This window comes from Melanerpes formicivorus, unplaced genomic scaffold (assembly GCF_026170545.1).
Source record: "Melanerpes formicivorus ecotype bairdi unplaced genomic scaffold, bMelFor1.0.p_v2 SCAF_8, whole genome shotgun sequence".
Taxonomy (NCBI): domain Eukaryota; kingdom Metazoa; phylum Chordata; class Aves; order Piciformes; family Picidae; genus Melanerpes; species Melanerpes formicivorus.
In genome coordinates this window covers 19,957,053-19,974,996 of record NW_027142360.1, presented here as the reverse complement: position 1 = coordinate 19,974,996, position 17,944 = coordinate 19,957,053, and the positions used below count along the sequence as shown (strand labels likewise).

At 50.0% G+C, this 17,944-nt stretch overlaps 3 protein-coding genes across 4 annotated transcripts; 1 reads left to right on the top strand and 2 right to left on the bottom strand.

The window, feature by feature from the left end:
- The first annotated feature begins 822 nt into the window (after positions 1 to 822).
- Positions 823 to 10,420, top strand: JOSD1 (Josephin domain containing 1). Its single transcript, XM_068142454.1, has 4 exons — positions 823 to 1,865; positions 6,023 to 6,151; positions 6,262 to 6,456; positions 7,895 to 10,420. The coding sequence occupies exons 1-4, from the start codon at positions 1,447 to 1,449 to the stop codon at positions 7,992 to 7,994; spliced, it is 843 nt and encodes a 280-aa protein (XP_067998555.1). The 5' UTR covers positions 823 to 1,446; the 3' UTR covers positions 7,995 to 10,420.
- A 210-nt stretch (positions 10,421 to 10,630) lies between these two features.
- TOMM22 (translocase of outer mitochondrial membrane 22) lies at positions 10,631 to 12,643 on the bottom strand. The gene is made up of 4 exons (XM_068142457.1): positions 12,488 to 12,643; positions 12,257 to 12,375; positions 11,804 to 11,921; positions 10,631 to 11,364 (listed from the first exon to the last, which is right to left on the bottom strand). Exons 1-4 carry the CDS (start codon positions 12,593 to 12,595, stop codon positions 11,290 to 11,292), a joined length of 420 nt encoding a protein of 139 aa, XP_067998558.1. The 5' UTR covers positions 12,596 to 12,643; the 3' UTR covers positions 10,631 to 11,289.
- Positions 12,644 to 13,360: 717 nt separating this feature from the next.
- On the bottom strand, positions 13,361 to 17,607 carry CBY1 (chibby 1, beta catenin antagonist). Of its 2 annotated transcripts, none has more exons than XM_068142455.1 (5): positions 17,530 to 17,607; positions 16,931 to 17,239; positions 16,095 to 16,200; positions 15,895 to 16,010; positions 13,361 to 13,594 (listed from the first exon to the last, which is right to left on the bottom strand). In XM_068142455.1, the coding sequence occupies exons 2-5, from the start codon at positions 17,048 to 17,050 to the stop codon at positions 13,514 to 13,516; spliced, it is 423 nt and encodes a 140-aa protein (XP_067998556.1). In that variant the 5' UTR covers positions 17,051 to 17,239; positions 17,530 to 17,607; the 3' UTR covers positions 13,361 to 13,513. The 2 variants fall into 2 exon arrangements, with proteins under 2 accessions (XP_067998556.1, XP_067998557.1); XM_068142456.1 differs by having other exon boundaries at positions 16,973 to 17,239.
- Between the last annotated feature and the right edge of the window lie 337 nt (positions 17,608 to 17,944).

The following is a 17,944-nucleotide window of genomic DNA, read 5'->3' as shown; positions in this document are numbered from 1 at the left end:
TGTCTATTCAACAGGCGGTAAACCACTTCATTTGTCCCGGCTTCTTTATCGTAGTGTGAGAATCGACGGTCTTATTAATTAAGCAGGCGAAAAGAGAAAGGAAATTGAAGTTCAGGGAAATTAACTCGCCTACAGTTATGCAGCAAACCAGCCGCAGGGCCAGGAATGAACCCTGCCCGCCGTAAACTGCACACCGGCGCATTCCCTACGCCAAGCCCTGCCTGAGCCCCGGCAGCAAACTCAGACAGCCCCCTGCCCATCTCTGGGCACGAAGCCGGCAAGCCATGCCGCCGCCCACGTCCGCGTCGGACTTCTAGGGCGACCCGGAAAGTTGTTTGCGGTTCTGAGGCGGGCACTGACTCCGCTGCTGTCCCGGGACGTGATGGGGTCCAGCCCGCAGCAGCACCGAGGGCAAGCTGGCACGCCTACCCTCAGGCCGCTCCACGCCGGCCGCTGACGTCAGGGGGCGGGGGCGAACGAGCGCCCTCGACGTCGGCGCGTGCGGGGCGGGCCGCGGGGCACGAGCGCCGCGGGGGGAGGAGGTCACGGGGCGGAGGGAAGGGGAGGGGTGGGGAATAAGAGCGGAGCCAGCGGGGCTGGCGCGCATGCGTGAGGGGCTGTCGTTGTGGGGCGGTCGGGGTCGAGGAGCGGGTGAGGCGGTTGTGGGGCCCGGAGGCGCCTCAGCGGCTACCCTCGCGTCCCTCCTCAGCAGGCGCCTCGGCCTGGCGACGAGCCCCGAGGGGTGGGGAGGCTGCCAGGCGGGGGCTTCCCCTCAACGCGGGGCGGACGGGGGACTGTTGGGGCGGGGGCACGGGTGTGGGGCCGGGTCTTCGCTGTGGGACGCGGCTGCCGCCCGGGTTGTCGTTGGTAGCGGCGGTTGTTTGTGCGAGTGCGGGGTGGGGAGGGCCGGAGTGGGAAGGTTCGAGGCAGGCCTTGGGGCCGGTCCCGCCTGCTGCCTGCCCTTCCCTCGCCCCCACGGGCTTTGTGCTGCATGTTCTCATTGCTGCCGGGGACTTCCCTTTGTCGGAGCGCAGGGTGGCTTGTAAGGAATTGACTTCCTCGGAGCCTGGACCTGGGGTTTATTGTGGCCTAGTAAGAAGCGGTTTCCTTTCCTGAGCGGTTGGCATCTTATTGCATGGATTCAGTTGTTCCCAAAGGAATGGAGGAATGCAGCTGATAAGTCCTTAACTCCCCAGTGATCCCATAGGCAGCACCAGAAGCTGGCTTCGTTCTCTCCACTCTGGCACTTCGGGGGTGGGCCTCTGTAACCGTCTCTGGGTACCTTTTTAGTGGCACTATAAACCAAAGGAGATGGAAGAAAAGGAGCGATGTGATAAATTCCAGATGGTACCTTGAGACTAAGGGAATTCATATATTTTGACCTTTTCTTTAGGTTTTTTTTTCCTTTGGGGGCCGGGGGGGGTGGGGAGGGAAATATTACGTTTTATGGGGTATGGGAGGAGGGAGGAAAAATATGTTGCAGATCTTTATGTGGTTTTTAAAACCAGCTGTCAGAGGCAATTACTGAATAAACTAAAGCACAAGAGTGGGGTTTGTGAGCTGGAAGCAACGCTAGCCTGCAAAAATAAAGGGGCAGTGGGCTTCTGTTGTGACTGTGGAGGAAGAAACTTCAGCCTTCTGCATTTCTCACCACCTACTCTCCATCCGCCCTACGCAAAAATGAGTTGTGTGCCATGGAAAGGTGACAAGACCAAATCGGAATCACCAGAGCCACCCCAGCAGCCGCCACTGCATATTTACCATGAGAAGCAGCGTAGGGAGCTGTGTGCCCTCCATGCCCTCAACAACGTCTTCCAGGACAGCAACGCCTTCACCAGGGAAACCCTGCAGGAGATTTTTCAGAGGTAGGATACTCTGCACCGGTGTTAGCTTCCCCACATCTTCTGTTGGTTGGAGCAGTTGTCAGATTTTATGTAGGGGCGGGGGGGAAGAGCAAAAGGGGATCTAAGTATGCTGCTGCTTGCTTTGAACTGAATGTAGCTTATTTAAATATCCCCCCCCCCCCCTTTTATTTACATGCTTTTTCAGTGCAGGAATTCTCTCCTATTTCCTAAACCGTTCTGGCTGCCAATTTTGGGTCCAAGGGCTTTGTTGCAGATACTGTCATGTGGTTGGACTGCTGTCTTCTCCCCCACCCACCTTAATGCATCTTCTACCCCTTTGTATTTTTGCCCCTCCCTCGTGTGGATGTTCTCTTGCTGTTGATAACTGATAATGGGTTGCTTTGGGAGAGTGAAGGCAGCAGGAGTGACAAACGGTTCATAATAAAAACTTCTTGACTTAGTACCACAAAACTTCTGCAGTTTTTTTGGAAATGGAGAGCTTTGCCAAATGAGTGACTCCTTGCTCAAGCAGCTCAGTGAAGTTCTTCAAATTGCTTTTTTCCATGCAGCAAGACCTTGTGTACTCTTGTCATGCTGGATTTAATTTCAGTAGCTAAGATTCCCTATTCCAAGGCTTTGTTAAATGTTTCCCAGGCAGCCTCAAATAATAGAAGCATTTTTAAGTTTTACTGGGGTAAATGTGCATTATTAATGTGGCCTGTAACACAGCTCACACTTTGTGCAGTGTTTATTTTATGCTGTTTCAGTGCTTTGTGCAATTTCTGAGCATGCCCTTTGAAAACTGTGATGAAGAAAATAGTCAAATAGGAAACAGAGCCTCCTCTGATAATATGTGGATGCTGTGCTCATTGCATAAGTTTTGCTTGAATACCTGTGGACAGCATCTTGTTTGTGACAGGTAGGAAGTCACACTTGATGACAGTGGTTATGTTGGACAACACAGCCATGGTACCCTGTGCTGATGAGAAGGGAGCTATGTGCCTGTTGCTGCTGTCCCAAAAATCAGCAGGTTTATGAAACTGCTGCTTGACTCATCAAACATATGCCTGTCTTTGGCAAGTGTGGCAATGGACAACAGCAAATGTCAGATTAAAATGCTGTGTGTGATAGCACTGTAAATAAAATTCCTGTTGAAGTGGAGCTGGACCAGTGTAAAGGTGCTGTGGTTTTGTTCCAGAGCAGCAATTGTCAGAATCTTAATCATAGATGGATTGCTATTGGCCTGAAGCAAGCAAAAGCAGTTCATGTGGTAGGAGGAGTGTGATGATCTAATTAGTTGGCTTTCATTGGGCTTGGTGAGAGAGAATTACTGTGCAGCATGAAGCCTTTCAGAAAAGAGCTGTTAATCTTCTTGGACCCCTTGCCATACAAGAGAGAATTTCTTTGATTCTAACCTGGTATTGTGCAATCCAAGTATTCAAACCAAGATACAGATTGATTCAGCCCCATGGTAGTACTGAAACACTTGTGGAAATTCTTCTCAGAAATGGATGAGCTATGAGTTATACATAAGAATTGCACCTACCTTGGGATCTCTACGGGGTTACTAGTCATATCTAGCTCTCTCACTTCCCTTAAGAAGTGTAGATTTAGTTGCCCTTTGTACATAATTTTTCCACGTCTTTCCTGTGTCTAATCATGTTCTGTGTCAGTGACTTTGATGAAGGACTGATGAGTATTTGTAAGAAGATATAAAAATCTGGTGAAGTGTAGATTTTTTTAACTGTTTTTTAAAGCCTGGTGTTGACAAGGTAACAAAATCACAAATAAACTTGAGCTTTCTGTAGCTTTTACCACATCCCTTGAAGAATGATTGAACCATGTTGCTTAATCATTAGTTTCCCTTTTGCTGTGTGCCATTGCATAAGGCCAGTGAAGCCTGATGATTATCATCTCAAGCACATGCCAAAACTTGGTCAGAGCTCCCATCTGATTTTGTAGTCCTTCCTCTCTTCATTCCTCTAATACAAAAATAATTCTTTTGGATGTTCCCCTGGCTTTTGTTGCAGGAAGTAAGATTGCATGTTCCAGATGTTGCATGGAGATACAAACCAAATCTCTTTGCTTCACTGGAGTCTGTATAATTAAGACCTGATTAGGAGAGACAACTGCATACAGGAATCTTGGAGCCCATTGTGCTGAGGCAACATGTTGATCAAAAGCTTCTGGCTTGGAAAGCTCGGAATGATTATTGCTTGGATTTCTGGCTGACTTTGTCAGCCTTCCTCAGCTTAGTGTCTAGATATTAAAAAAACCCAAAACAATAGAAAAACCAAATAAAAGGGGGAAAAAAAACACACAAAAAAAAACCAAACAAAAACTTTGGGGAGGCAACTTAATTCTTCTAATCAAAATTCTTCAGGGGATGAATGTGGACCCTGTTTAGGTGTGAGTAGAGACCTTGAGGTGATTTCTTGTGACTGTTTTCTCACAGGTACCAGTTCTTTGAGTGTGTCACCCCTGGTCCCTTCATCTCATTTCTGGGGCTCTTTAAGTTACAGGAAGTGGCACAGATAAATATACATCTTATTTCAGCTCTCAAATAAACTTGTCTCTGGAAGCCTGGTGCCACAAGAGGGTGCTTGTGCAACCCAAAGGGCACTGTTACTTGAGAGGCTTTCCTAGCTCACTTGCACTCATGAATGAGAGTTAATAGGCTGAAGCAGTGATCTTGAGGAATTAGTGGCAGCCAAGTGATCATGCAGTCACATCTCTATGATTAGTAAAACACAGCAGAGCTTTAAAGACTGGATACCATGATTCTGTGAAAGTATTACTGTATGGCTTGGCAGTGCCCAGTGGTGGGGATTTAATAGCTTTTCCTATTGCCAGGCCATGTCACACTCTTCTCCTTTCTGGGCTGTTCTGCTGTGGTCTCCTCCACTGCAAGAAAACTCAACTGATGAAGAAAGCTACCTGGCTGTAGACCAGCCATGGGTAGAGAGGGTGAAACTCCCTACTCAATCCACTGTTTTCTTCTTGTCAAATGTCTGATGTTGTCAGGAGAGGAATGCAGAAGGGCTGAGGGAATTTCACTGGATGAAATCTGCCTGCAGACCTTGCAATGTGCTAAAGGCTAAGCAAAAAATGTGCAGGAATATCAGGAGTTTTTGGGCACAGAGCTGACCTGGGGGAGAGGCAGATGAAACATGGATATCTGGATTATATGGAACGTCTGAACCTTGTGCTGGCAGAGCTAATGGAGCTCTTGCCAGTCTAAACAGAAACTCATCACAACAAAACTGACACTGGGCTTGACTTGCCTTGGTTTGGCATTGCATGACCTTGCTGTTCTCTGTTCACAGCTATCTCATGAGCTTGCTCTTCCAGCTGTTGAAGCCCATCTGTCACCTCCATAATAATTCACCCCCTCAGTTTCCCCTCCTCAGAAAATTCCTTGGGGGAAGAACATAAACCAATAGAAGTCACTAAGTGGCTTCCTCCCTCCATGTGTCACCATGCTTTGTCTTGAACCCATTACCTGCATTTCTGGGAAGACTGTCTTATATTTTTGTATCTAACATGGGCTGTGTTTCTGGATGCTGTAGTAATGCTAGTGCTGAGATTTGTTTGCAGCAAGGTTACCTTTTTAGTTGCCCACAGCAACAGATAATGCTTAAAAATGTTAAGGTGTTCTTTTCTGTTGTGCAGCAGCAGCAATGCTTTACAAAACTCCCAAACCCAAATATCTTCACAGCTTTGTGTCTGAATTCTTTCATTTGCTGGGGTAGGGCAGAACAACCCTTTCTGCAGCTAAACCACCCTGCTTCTTGTTACCTCATCCAGTTTTCAAGACCGGTGTTGACTGCTGAACTCTTGACATGGTGATAGTTGTTGTGAATGGCAAACTGGCTTTTACTCCAGCTCTGAATTGAGGAAGAAATAACTGAAGCATCTTTCAGAAGTGCCAGTTTAGGGAAGGGAGAAAGCTTCCTCCAGGTTTTTTTGCCACATCAAAGCTAGGATTTTTGGAGGCTTTGTACATCAAAGTACTTTATTTAACCCCCTCAGCCCCTTTGAGTGGGGAAATGGAACCATTTGTGTTGAACACAACCCCTCTGAGAGCAGACTCAACCTATATAGCAGATAGCCCCTTCCAACTGTGGAATATAGGTTCCACAAACACCTGCTAGAGCAGTCTCCTGTTCTGTTTGCAGGCTGTCTCCCAACACCATGGTGACACCCCACAAGAAGAGCATGCTGGGAAATGGAAACTATGATGTGAACGTGATCATGGCAGCACTGCAGACCAAAGGCTATGAGGCGGTTTGGTGGGACAAGCGCAGGTATTAAGGAGCTGTGGAATTCCAGAGGTGGCAGCTGTTTGTAAATAGAACAGAAAGGTGAAGTACCAGAATATAATCTTATTGCTGTCTGGTTTTCTGTGCTTTTCCAGGGATGTTAATGTCATTGCTCTGTCTAATGTGATGGGCTTCATCATGAATCTGCCCTCCAGCCTTTGCTGGGGCCCTTTGAAGCTTCCCCTCAAGCGACAGCACTGGATCTGCGTCCGGGAGGTGGGAGGCACCTACTACAACCTTGACTCCAAACTCAAGATGCCTGAGTGGATTGGAGGTGAAAGTGAGCTCAGGTAGGATTTTATTTTAGGGATTCATCCTGTTCCTCCTTGAATCCTTTCCTGTTGGAGGTGGGGGAGTATATCCTTAACCAGTTGGTGACAAGCATTTATAGTTGACCTTCAATAGCAAAGATGTGAGAGTAATAAGTGTCTTGTGGCTCCACTTAGTAAAGCTAAGAAAATGGCTTTTGGCAGTGGCAATCTCTGCAAGCTCAGGAGAAACCTGAATTTATCTCATAAGGGCTGGCTCTGTCACTAGCAATGAAGGTAGATGTCATATGTGGTTTTAATGAGTGACATCTGCAACAGGATATGCTGTGCCTTGCTCTCTCCTCAGAGTGAAGAGTATTGGCGTTCCTTTACTTCTTTAGTAGTGTTCTCTCTGTGTTCCCAACAAAAAGCTTTCAAGACCAAAAGTGCATCCTTACTCCTGACAGCAGAGAAGGCTGCTTGTCAGGAATCATGCTGGCTTGACTCCCCTTCCTCTTTCATCTTAACACAGGATGGTTGGGGTAGTTAGACTATTAAGTCTCATCTGCTCTTAGTTGTTGTTTAGTTTCCATTCCATCATCTCTTAAAGCCTACTAGCAGCTTTTCTGTCTTGACTGGGCTTGTGCTGGGAAGTATTTGCAGAGCCAACCTTGCCACTGAAGTCTTGGTGAAGTGAATGTCAGCCCCTTGTGAAATTCTGGGATAAAGTAGCACAGTTCTGAAACTACTGTGCCAAGCTTCTGGGTGTGCTGTTCTTCAGCAGTAAACAAGGGCTTCCTATATAAGGAATTTAGAAAGCCTAGGAGGGAAAACATTGATTTGACTTTCATAGTCATTGGGGGGGGATTAAAAACAAGTTTGGTATTAGAAAAAGCTTAAAAGCAGAGAGAAGCTGCAGGACCATGTCAAATGAGCAGCTGCTATGCTGCTGCTATGACCTGTGGTAAAGACATGTAAATGATGGATCATTTAAGGTTTTCCTTATTGCAGATTTGTTGGAATTATTTTAAAACAAAGTGGTTTTTTTTAATCTCAGATCTGAAGAAACGGAATTGTGCTTAGGAAGAGACTGGATGGGGTGCTTGGTGCCATGGTTTAGTTATTAGTGTTGGATGATAGGTTGGACTCGATCTCAAAGCTCTTTTCCAACCTGGTTAATTCTATTCTAATTCTGCTTTTGCCACCTGGGAAAACTGGAAATCAACATCTATGTAGAGTTCTCTCTGCTAAAGTTATGATCATGTCTGTCTGATTCTGCAGTAACTTTTTGGTTAGAGGTGTGTTGAATCTAGTGGGAGAAGTTTAATACTTGCTTGGGTTTTGCTTTGTTTGGTTGGTGGTTTTTGTCAGAAAAACTAAATGTGTGTGGGTTTCCTCCCATTTCCTGTCAGTTGCATTTAGTTGTTGAAGATGAAGTTCTACATTCAGTAGCACTTATTTCTGTTTCTCTTCATGATAGGAAATTTTTGAAACACCAGCTGAGAGGAAAGAACTGTGAACTCCTGCTGGTGGTGCCAGAGGAGGTGGAAGCACATCAGAGCTGGAGAGCTGACGTGTGACCTGGACCAATTCTGTCCTCCCACTACAGCTCTTCCCCTTTACTGAACTCCTGACATCCTGAAACCTGAATAATGGGTGCCCCAGACTCTTCTCATCTGGAATTTCCTTTGTTAGGCTCTTCTCTTCCTTCCTTGGTGCAATAGGACAACTGCATAGGACATCAGTGGGGTGGGGGTAGGGGGAAGAATTGAGGGTCAGAGTGGAGGAAACTGGAAGCCAATCACTTTAATTGCAAAGGTGGGTGAGCTGCTTGCCTTTTGGCTAGCCAGAAGGCATTGCAGTCTTTAAAAGTGGGCTTTAGGGCTAGGGTGTCTGGAAGCCTCTAGCCTCCCTTTCCCCACATGGCCCAAGGCCATGTGTGGTAGGACACTGCTCCCTCCAGGCTTTGCTGGGGCAGAGCAGGGGTCGAGCACACTGCCGCCTCTTCAGAAGTCTCTCCCTCCAAAACAAGTTGTCATGCAGACACTTGCAATTCCTAAAGGTCTCTCAGGACACTTTAAAACACTAGGAATGGTACGGTGCTCAGCATGACCCTCTGCTTCGTATGGATGGTTTGTGCCAGGACTTAGCAAACAATAACAAAACCAGTGTCATCTTTCAAGAAGCTCCTTGGGGTAGCTGCAGGACTCTCCCCCAGTGTCTCCAGGGATTTTCATACATAGTGAGCGGTTTGGCAGCTTGTGGCTGGCAAAGGGATGTGGAAACAGCAAGCACAGGCTAATTAAGGAGTATCTAGTTTCTGGACTGGAGAGGGGGGCCTAGTCTGCTTGGGTTTCCTTGTGCTACGTTGTTGGCTGTTTTCTTTGAACATCTGTGTTGGTTTTCTGCATGGTCACCCATGGTGACCAACTACTACTCAGTAGTTGAGGGGCTGCTTGGAGAGGGGAACGTATCTCGAAGGGGGTTTTAGAGGATTTTGTCCTCCTTCATTTGTCCTCTTTCCAGAAGTCTAACCCAGTCACTAATGTCATGCAGAATGTCCCAGAAAGGGTAAAGTTACAAAGGAAAAATCAGCTGTGGAAGGAAGCCTTTTAAAGTCAGATTTTGCCCTTTGTAGTTACTAGCTGATTATGTGGGAGATACAGAGGCTCCACCAGAACCTTCTGGCATTGGAGAGATTCTGGCTTGGTAGTTGAACCGACCTCTCCTTTAGCACTGGCCCAACAAACATTCCACTACTGGATGAATGGCTTTTTTCCTCTCCCTTCTGTGGGGAAGAATGACTAGATGTGGAGACACTAAGAGGAATCTTCACTGGCTGTTTCCTGGACAGCTGGGTGAGTTGTAGCTTGGTCATACCTTCCACAGCAGGAGAAGGAAACACTGAATTTGGAACAGACTTTGTGGCGTTCAGCGCTTCCTGGCCACGCTGCTGTTTGCTTCCCTCCCTTTACATGTAGGATGTCAATTAAACAGCAGTCTATGGGATGTGATGGAGCTTGAAGGATCCTGCTCCATTGTGCAGGGAAGCCTCATTGCTGGCGTTTGAGCTCACAAAAGGAGAGGTTGTAACTACCTTTTCTCAGTTATTTTTCTGTCAAGAGCTCTGCAAACGCATGAGCAGGTGCTTGAAGCTGAGTGACCACCGCTCACACCTTCCTACCAGAGAACAAAGACCACGTGACAACAGGATGCTGCCGTTCACAGACCCCTGGACGCCTGGCAAGCACCATTCTGCAATCTTGAGCACAGCCTCCCACAGTCAAAGGCAAATCAATGGCTCTTAGGTTTTAAAGACCCAGTGTTTCTATCAAAAGTCCTATTTCGTAACACATTCCAGTGACCAATACCAGCTGTCAGTTTTTAAACACCTCACAGGCAGATGTGCAGCCTGCAGCTGTCCTGCTTGTGACCTGAAGCCATTTCTTCAAGGAGCGGGGGGTGGTGGTAAAACAAATCTCAACAGCAACGTTTTCTACGCTGACTGAAGTTGCACTTTGGAAACCCTGTTTGCATGGAAACTGCAAGCCAATGGCTCAGTGCACAATATGCAAAGATGTTTTAAAGTATTTTGGGGCTAACTTTTTTTTTTCCCCTTCTCCTTTGATGTCAGCTCCTTTCCCAGGGCGGGGACAGAGTGTGATCCAACTGCTCAGGTAAAGGGGAAGTGTACAATCACACCCCCATTGGGAGGTGAGGCTGCTGTGGCCCAAACAGGTGGGTGAGCCAGTCCAGTCCCACCACTTGGGAGGGGGGAAGCCCATGGGGTGTTTTTTTTTCCTTGCTTGATATTCCCCCCCCCCTTTTTTTTTTGTTAGAGCCTCATTTTGGGTTTGTTTACAGAGATGTGTTTTGTTTAACCAAATATTAAAACTGGGTAAAACACTTCCATATAAATGTCCTATCACTTCTGTATGTTCAACTGAGTTGTATTGAAGTATGTAAAGGAAAAATAAATCTGTTTTTTGTTCTTTTGGTTATTACACTGCAACTGTTCTGTGAGTTAAGAATTTTGCAGGTCAGGTATGGGTGCTGAGGTAGCCACCCCTCTGCAGGCTCTGTTAAGCCAACACAAAGCTTTCTCAGCCTCTGGGAAGTGACCCAGTGGTGTCCGTGCCTTCCCCTGCTGCTGTGCCATGTGTGAAAGTGAAGGGTTTCTACCCAGAAAGAACAGAGCCTCCCTAAAGGACGCCTATTAAACCCACACTGCTCAGGTTGGATTTATTGAATACTCAATACAAAAAAATACGCAGCTGCTATCTGAAGTTCTACTTTATGAGGCAGAGGATCAGTGCGGGTGTGATCGTCTCGAGCCTGGCCTGCGCTCCCCCGGCTCCGGCGCGCACGCAGCCTTGCAGCGACAGTATTTTTGCAGATGCTTCTTCCCAAAGAGTGTTTCCACGAGGCACAGCTACCTGCACCCCCTCCTTCCTTTGCTGGGGAGGTCACTCCTCCTCCTGTCACCAGTGTCCTTCAGCTCAAAGTCAGCCAGGAAAGGATAGGTTTTGTTTGCCACCTTTCGAGGCCTGACCTGCGCCCCAGGGTGGCTTTGTGGGGGCAAGGAGGCTGGAGAGGAACTCTCCCAGTTCAAGTCTGTGACTGGTTATGGCATAGTGATTGAATAAAAGGAAAGACTCACGACTTCTAGGGCAGGAGGATGCAGACAGAAGCCATCATCGGGTCCAGAAGGGGGGACTTCTTCCCCCCACCTTCTTATGAACAGGTCAATGTCCCAGAGAGAACCAAAAATAAGAACTAACAGAAAAAATGCCCTGACCCAATAAATCAACAGTTCAATGTATAGTAATTTCAAGGTCTTCCCACACCATAAGAATCCAACGCAGCTTTCACACATTAGATTTTTCCAGACAGTGGAGGCAGGGCCCCAGGCATCCCCCCTGAGAGCCCTGTATTGGGTCCGAGGAGGATCTGGAAGAAAAATGGTCAGTTGAGGGGCTGCAAGGACACACAACAGCTGCCATGCACCACCTTCCCCTCCCACACCTCCTCAGTGGGCCACTGAAGGTACTTGGTTCCTCCCCTGCTATGACAGCCACGCTTGACCACAGCACATGCAAACACAGCAGGTTTGGGCATCACAGCACTAGGCCTGTAAGCTGCCCCTGCTCCTTGTTTTGGCCCAATGAAAGCTGTCTTCTGTTTGCCTGAGTTTGCTGCCAGCAGGGAATGGGCAAGACTGTCCCACTGGAACATCCAGCCAGAGCATCTGGTGGGATGAACAAGGCCATGATATATAGCAAACTGTACTTCTGTTTCCTAAGCTTCTCCAGCAACTGGAAGGAGGTGCAGACACTCTTAAGCCAACTCTGAAGGGCCTTGAGAGAGGGCTGGGATGTTCCTGCCTCACCTGTCGCTGCTGCAGCTGCTGCTGTTGCTCCATCTGCAGTTTTTCCGTTTCAAAGACTACAGGAAGAACCAGAATCATGAAGGAGGTGGTCCCAATCCACAGAGCTGCCCTGGAGAATCTAGCGAGGGGAAAGCACAGTAGGAATAAGAACCGGATCATTATCTGCTGCTTAGAGGTGTTAGGCTTCTTCCGTGTTTGCTTTCCATGCCTCATACAAAATCCCTCCCCAGGTTCCGCCCCCACGCCTCGGGGTTGCCCTTCCCCTCTGTCCTCTCCACCCGGCTTTGCCCATGCTGCCGAGAAGCCAACGCTGCGGCCCTGCCGCTCGCCGCCCGCTCCGCAGTGCGCTGCCAGCGGCCAAAGCCGCAGTGGGAGACGGCAGAGCCGCCCCGCACCCACCGGGCGGCCCGCTCCCGACGGCCTCCCCCCCAGCCCGGCGCGCCGCTCCCTCACCTGTACATCTTCTGCGCTACCATCAGCGACAGGTCGAAGGTGGCTCCAGCTGCCGAGCGGACGCTCTCGGGGAACATCTCCGTCAGCCCCCACAGCCGCTCCGCCAGCGTCTCGTCCAGCTGCGGGCGGCACACACCGCGTCAGGCCCATCCCGGCCCTGCGCCCGCCGGGGTCACCCCGCCCGGCCCGCCCGCCCGGCCCGGCTCGGCCCGCCGCCGCCCGCCCCGCTACCTCCTCGTCGTCGTCCTCTTCTTCCAGCTCGTCCTCCAGCTCCTCGGCCTTGCCCGAGCTGCCCTTGGGCAGCAGCTCCTCCGGGGACAGGGACGCAGCGGCAGCCATCACCACCAGGCAGGGACAGAGGGGGCGGCGAGCCAGCGGAAGCGGAATGGCGGCCAGAGCGCCGCCGGAATCGGGGTGGTGCTCCCGCAGCTCGGGAAGGGGAGAGAGCGCCCCGTAGCGGGCAGGAGCGCTGCCGCCTCCCGGCGTGCGGCTCCCCAGGGGCGGCCATGCTCCTCGTCCCCGCCCCCGTTCCCCATCGCCGCTCAGCTCGGAGCACGACCCTTTACATAACAAACGCTCACAGAATCTGGCTCGAAATGTAAATTTTTATGTTAAGTATACAAAATTCTTGAGAACAAGCAGCCCACCCATCCTGCTCACCAGAGGCAAGGAGTGAAGCTCATATGAACCCACCCAGGCTGTCTTGAGGGGGAACGTTTAGTGGGGAGGCAGCAGGACATCCTGTGCTTTAAGGTCACGGGGTAGGGACGGGCCCACTCAAGAAGTGGATCTTCAGCACCTGTTGTCAGGCTGCCTTAGGAAAGAGGGTACCTATGACAGGGCTGCAGTGAGGAAATGTAGTGAAGCAAAATGCTCTTCAGCAAAATGTGTTAACAGTGCTGTGGTGACTTGCTGAGGTGATGAAATTGCTGCAACAGAGTACCTCCTGCACCACACAGGGGTAATTTGTTATTCATGGTCCCATGGAAGGATGGACCTACAGACAGTACCAACTGTGGCAGTACAGGGCAGATAACCCTCAACCAAACTACCCAACCTGTGTAACCTTTGTATCACACTATGTGGGAGGTGGAGCCAAATAAATACATAAAATATTATTAATTTTATTAATTTCTCACCCTATCCCCCCTTATTCATAACACCAACACAGCTAGGAGACCCAAGTGAGCCCTGGGATCCCACGAGTGGGGGCAGCCAGCCTCTTTGCTCTCCTCTCCTCCAGCCAACTCTTTCTCTTCATTTCCTTCTACGGCTGTGGTTCTTCAATTCCTCCAGCTCCTTCTCCATCAGGTGGGACTCAGCTGTGGTCTCAGAGAGCTGCAACACAGCAAAGGACCAAGATTGAGCCACTCCTCCAACCTCCACCCAGTCCTATGGCTTTGGGGCAGACACCTTGCTTCCTGATGTGCTCCTTGGACATGCATGGTAGGACACACGTCCTGGTTTTGGGTGGGATGGAGTTAATTTTCTTACTAGCAGCTAGTACAGTGCTGTGCTCTGGATTTAGTGTGAGTATAATGTTGATAACACACTGATGTTTTAGTTGTCACTAAGTACAGATACCCCAAGTTAAGGATTTTCTCAGTTTCCTAGCAAGAAGATGCACAAGAACCTGGGAGGCCAGGACAGCTGACCTGAACAAACCAAAGGGACAATCCCTACCATATGACATCATGCTCAGTATATAAACTGGGAAGAGCTGTCTGGGAGGGGTGGGCTCCTGCTGGAGCATCAGTCAGCAGCTGGTGAGCAACTGCATTGTGCATCACTTAAGTTTTATTTCTCTTTTTTGTTATTTTTGTTTTCATTACTATTTTAGTTATCAGACTGTTCTTATCATGTTGCTGCTGTGGAGAAATTGCCAGACACACCAGCTGAGAAACTGTCCAGAGAGTTTTAGTGATTTGAGGGTAAGCTCTGTCCCCAATCTGTACAAATCAGTATCTCAGCTACTAGGAGAGGCTTATTCCTCTGCCCAAGAGAGAATACAGAAGGTGTACACCCTGGGATAACCTATGGTTTTACCTGCAGGATCATGGAGAGGACATGCAGGAGTGGGATGGAAGACCTACCTCAATCCTAGAGAAACAAGTACATGAGTTGCAAAGAAATCCTCACAAAAGAGGGCTCTTTCAGGAGAATTCATGCTCCAGTCTGCAGTGGGCAGTTTCCCAGGTGGAGTATAAGGGGTGATTTTACTCCTAATCCTATGGAAATGAATTCTAATCTGTTTTTACAAGAAGTGAGTGGAGAATCCTGGTAGAATCTAGCCCAGTACCAGAGGGGCCCTGCCTATTATTATATTTCATTATTGTTATGATTTAATAATAATGAAGAACATAACAAAACCAGAGAGAAACAAAGGCCCAGAAATGACAAGTGATGCACTATGCAATTGCTCTCTGCCCACTGACCAATACCTGAGCAGCAACTGGCCCCTCAGGGCCAACTCCCCGCAGTTTATACACTGAGCAGGATGTCCTGTGGTACCTAGGTCTCTTTGGTTAGTTTGGGTCAGCTGTCCTGGCCATGCTCCCCCCCAGCTTCTTGTGTACCTGCTCACTGGCACAGCATGGGAAACTGAGAAATCCTTCACTTGGGATAAGTGCTACTTAGCAGCAACTAAACCATCACTGTGTTACCAACATTATCCTCACAGTAAATGTAAAACACAGCACTGTACCAGCTACTAGCAAATTAACACTATCCCAGTTAAAATCAGGACAACAATAAAGGCCCTTAGATGGATCAGAGCTTGCTTTCTTTCTGGAGCAGCACCTCATGATGCAGCAGCACATGCAGCGAGACATTTGTGCCTTGGAAGGTTTTCTGATTTCACAACACAACCTTTCCAGACACATCACCAAGGTTTACAGCCGCAGGCCAGCACCTGGGTGAGGGAATTTGTTCCTCTGAGTGCAGGGGAAGCTGAGATTCCACACTTCACTGAGGTTGCCTGAAAAACCTGGAGAGCAGCTGGGACTTCTGCTAAGTGCTCCAGCCACCAAAGCTGCTTGCCAGTTTTAAAACATGGGAAGGGCATAAGGTAGGAAACTGATGAAGGGTTGAGTGGTTCCTGAAACTGACATGAAGGCTAAATCAGGTAACAGACTGAGGATACATGTATTCTTTTGCACTGAAACCGTCTCCAGACGTTAAGCATGAAAGCTGTGATCTCTGGGTAAAGTCAAATTTTGGTTTATTTAGGGACTGGGAATTCCTTCATCCATAGGCATATGTCACAGCCCTGTCACAGCAGATGAAAGCTTTAACCTTCTGTGACCAGAAAAGGTGAGTGTAACTTGGGTTTCAGAGTTAGGGCAGAGGCCAGAGGGTCAGAAAATAAAAATGCCATACTCCATGCAGAAAGGGAAAGAGGAGACATGGCACTCGCAGTGGCTCCTCTTTAATCCAGCCACAGCTGGGGCGGAAACCTTCCTCTCTTTTTTCAAAGGTCAGACTTTACTTCCACAGACACTGTGCTGTTACAGTTGCCTTGTGTAGCAGGGCAAGGCAGAAAAAGCCAGGTGCAGCCAGAACAGCCTCTTCGGCAGTCTCAGAACTCTTTGCACGGGCACTTCCACTATTGTTGGCAGGTGGCTGGTGGGCAGACTCACCATGTCCAGCAGAATATCCACCTTCAGACGAAGGAGGTTGTTTTCTTCCTGTAGCTGCTGGTTTCGTTTGCGCAAGTGCTGCATTTCCCTGTGATCCCCGGTGAAGGTTCCTGATTCTGGAAGGAACAAAATAGGTCAAAACACAGATTGTCAGCCAACCATGGCTTCTGTGGCCCAAAGTAAGCTGAGCTGTACTCTACCTGCCACCCACTGGCCATTTTCAAACTTGAGGCTGTGGCCAGGGAGGTTCACGGTGGGGGTGCCATACTCCAGGCCCAGCTCAATCTCACGGTTCGATCTATCCGTCTGCAAGGAGGCGACAACATTTTACCAAAGCACAGGAAGGCTGGGGAAGGACTGCTTACAAGGGCACGGAGCCATAGGATGAGGGGTGATGGTTTTAAACTAGAGCAGGGTAGGTTTAGGTTAGACATAAGGAGGGAGGTCTTTATAATGAGAATGGTGAAAAACTGGCACAGGTTTGCTCAGAGATGTGGTTGAGACCCTGTTACTGGAGACATTCAAGGTCGAGCTTTATGGGCATCTGAGAAGCCTCATCTAGTGGTGATGTCCTGGCTCACTACATGGGGATTGGACAAGATGACCTTCAAGGGTCCCTTCCAACCCAACACACTCTGTGATTCTGTGAAATCCAAGGCCAGCCTTCCCCCTGCTCTTCCATTTCTTAGTGACTGGCATTCCAACAGAAGTTGCTGGTCTGACTGGCCCTGGAGCCCCAAACCATACTTTGGTTGTGTGCTACTGCAGTACAACACTGGCTCTTTTTACTAGCATGCCTACACTTTCTCATGCCCCAACATGCACTCATCTCCCTGTGATAAAGACCACCAGTGAGAAGCTTCAGGTGAAAGTTCTGGACTGTGGGTGGGGTGATGATGAGCCTATCCTGAGCTACTTTGTTTCTACCTTCATATATAGTCACCAACGAGTAGGAGCGGCGGTGCAGTGCAGGAGGAAAGAGGCATAGTTGGGAGTTCTTTTAAGCGTTACGGGACTTGGAGCAGGAGCCACCCACCCCCGGCCACGGAGCAAGCGTTCCCTCAGGCAAGGGACTCACAAAGTACAGGCTGGAGAGAGAGGCGCATTTCCTGGGGGGAGTTTTCTTGGGGCTGAAGGTGTTCCCGAAGAGGGGCATCACGCGTTGCTGGCTGGCCGGACGGGATGCTCCCCTCGACCTCCCCCAAAGCTGCTCGCAGGAGAGGCGGGACGCGGACGGTATGAGACCGCAGGCCAGAAGCAGAAACGTGACAAGACAGCCACGTTGGTAGGGACGAGGCTTCCTCCAGCAGCCCCTTTTCCGGCACTTCCACCGACTGGCTTCCACCTAAAACCAGACCCCACACAAATTCTCCTCACCTCCCGCTCTTCAGAAAGAGTTAAATGGCGCTTGGGGGTGGGAGCTCGGGCCGCACCACCCAACGGCAGCGCGGAGGGGAGAAGCGGAGAGTGCTAATCCCCGCACGGGATGGCCCCGCGGTCCGTGCTCCCTCCCGGCAGCGCAGGGGGCAGCGGGTAGCGCAGAGGAGGCACAGCCCCCGCCCCGGAGCGGCAGAGTCACCCTGCGGCGCGGGGGCGGCCAGGCCGGGCTGCTGCACCGGGGTTCGCGTTAATTACCGGCTTCTCCAGCGAGCCGTGCCTGCTCCTCGTCCGCCGCTGCGTGCCTCGGCAGCCGTTTGCGGCCGCTGCGTTGCCGTGGCGACGGCGAGGCTCAGCCGCTCCTCCCTAGTGCCGCCGCTGCCGCTGCCGTGGGCGGCCCTCAGGCCTGGGCGCAGGGGGCTGGTGGTTGCCGTGAGGAGGAGGGGAAATGCTCCTTGGGCGAGGCAGAGGCCGCGGCGGAGGGTCTGCCTGAATGGCCTCCGCGTAGCCTCGGCGGCTGCTTGCATCCCCGCCCGCTTGCATCCCCGCCTCAGCGCCCTGCTTCGGGCCCCCAGCCTCCTCTCGGACCCGCTGGCTGTAGTAGAGACGGAGCTCTTCTCGTGGTCGGGGCGCACCCCACTTGGGAGGCTCCGCCTGATGCTTCTTTATGCGT

Bases quoted from the DNA above. Each gene is read 5' to 3' on its own strand.
- JOSD1 (XM_068142454.1), top strand. From the start codon at position 1,447: ATGGGGTATGGGAGGAGGGAGGAAAAATATGTTGCAGATCTTTATGTG. The intron at 1,866-6,022 runs GTAGGATACTCT...TTCTGTTTGCAG, and splicing joins CTGCAGGAGATTTTTCAGAG to GCTGTCTCCCAACACCATGG. The intron at 6,457-7,894 runs GTAGGATTTTAT...TCTTCATGATAG, and splicing joins GGAGGTGAAAGTGAGCTCAG to GAAATTTTTGAAACACCAGC.
- TOMM22 (XM_068142457.1), bottom strand. From the start codon at position 12,595: ATGGCTGCCGCTGCGTCCCTGTCCCCGGAGGAGCTGCTGCCCAAGGGC. The intron at 12,376-12,487 runs GTAGCGGGGCGG...TGCCGCCCGCAG, and splicing joins AAGAGGACGACGACGAGGAG to CTGGACGAGACGCTGGCGGA. The intron at 11,922-12,256 runs GTGAGGGAGCGG...TCCCCTCGCTAG, and splicing joins GTAGCGCAGAAGATGTACAG to ATTCTCCAGGGCAGCTCTGT.
- CBY1 (XM_068142455.1), bottom strand. From the start codon at position 17,050: ATGCCCCTCTTCGGGAACACCTTCAGCCCCAAGAAAACTCCCCCCAGG. The intron at 16,201-16,930 runs GTGGGTGGCTCC...GCCTCCTTGCAG, and splicing joins CGCTTGCTCCGTGGCCGGGG to ACGGATAGATCGAACCGTGA. The intron at 13,595-15,894 runs GTGAGTCTGCCC...GCTGTGTTGCAG, and splicing joins TGGATATTCTGCTGGACATG to CTCTCTGAGACCACAGCTGA.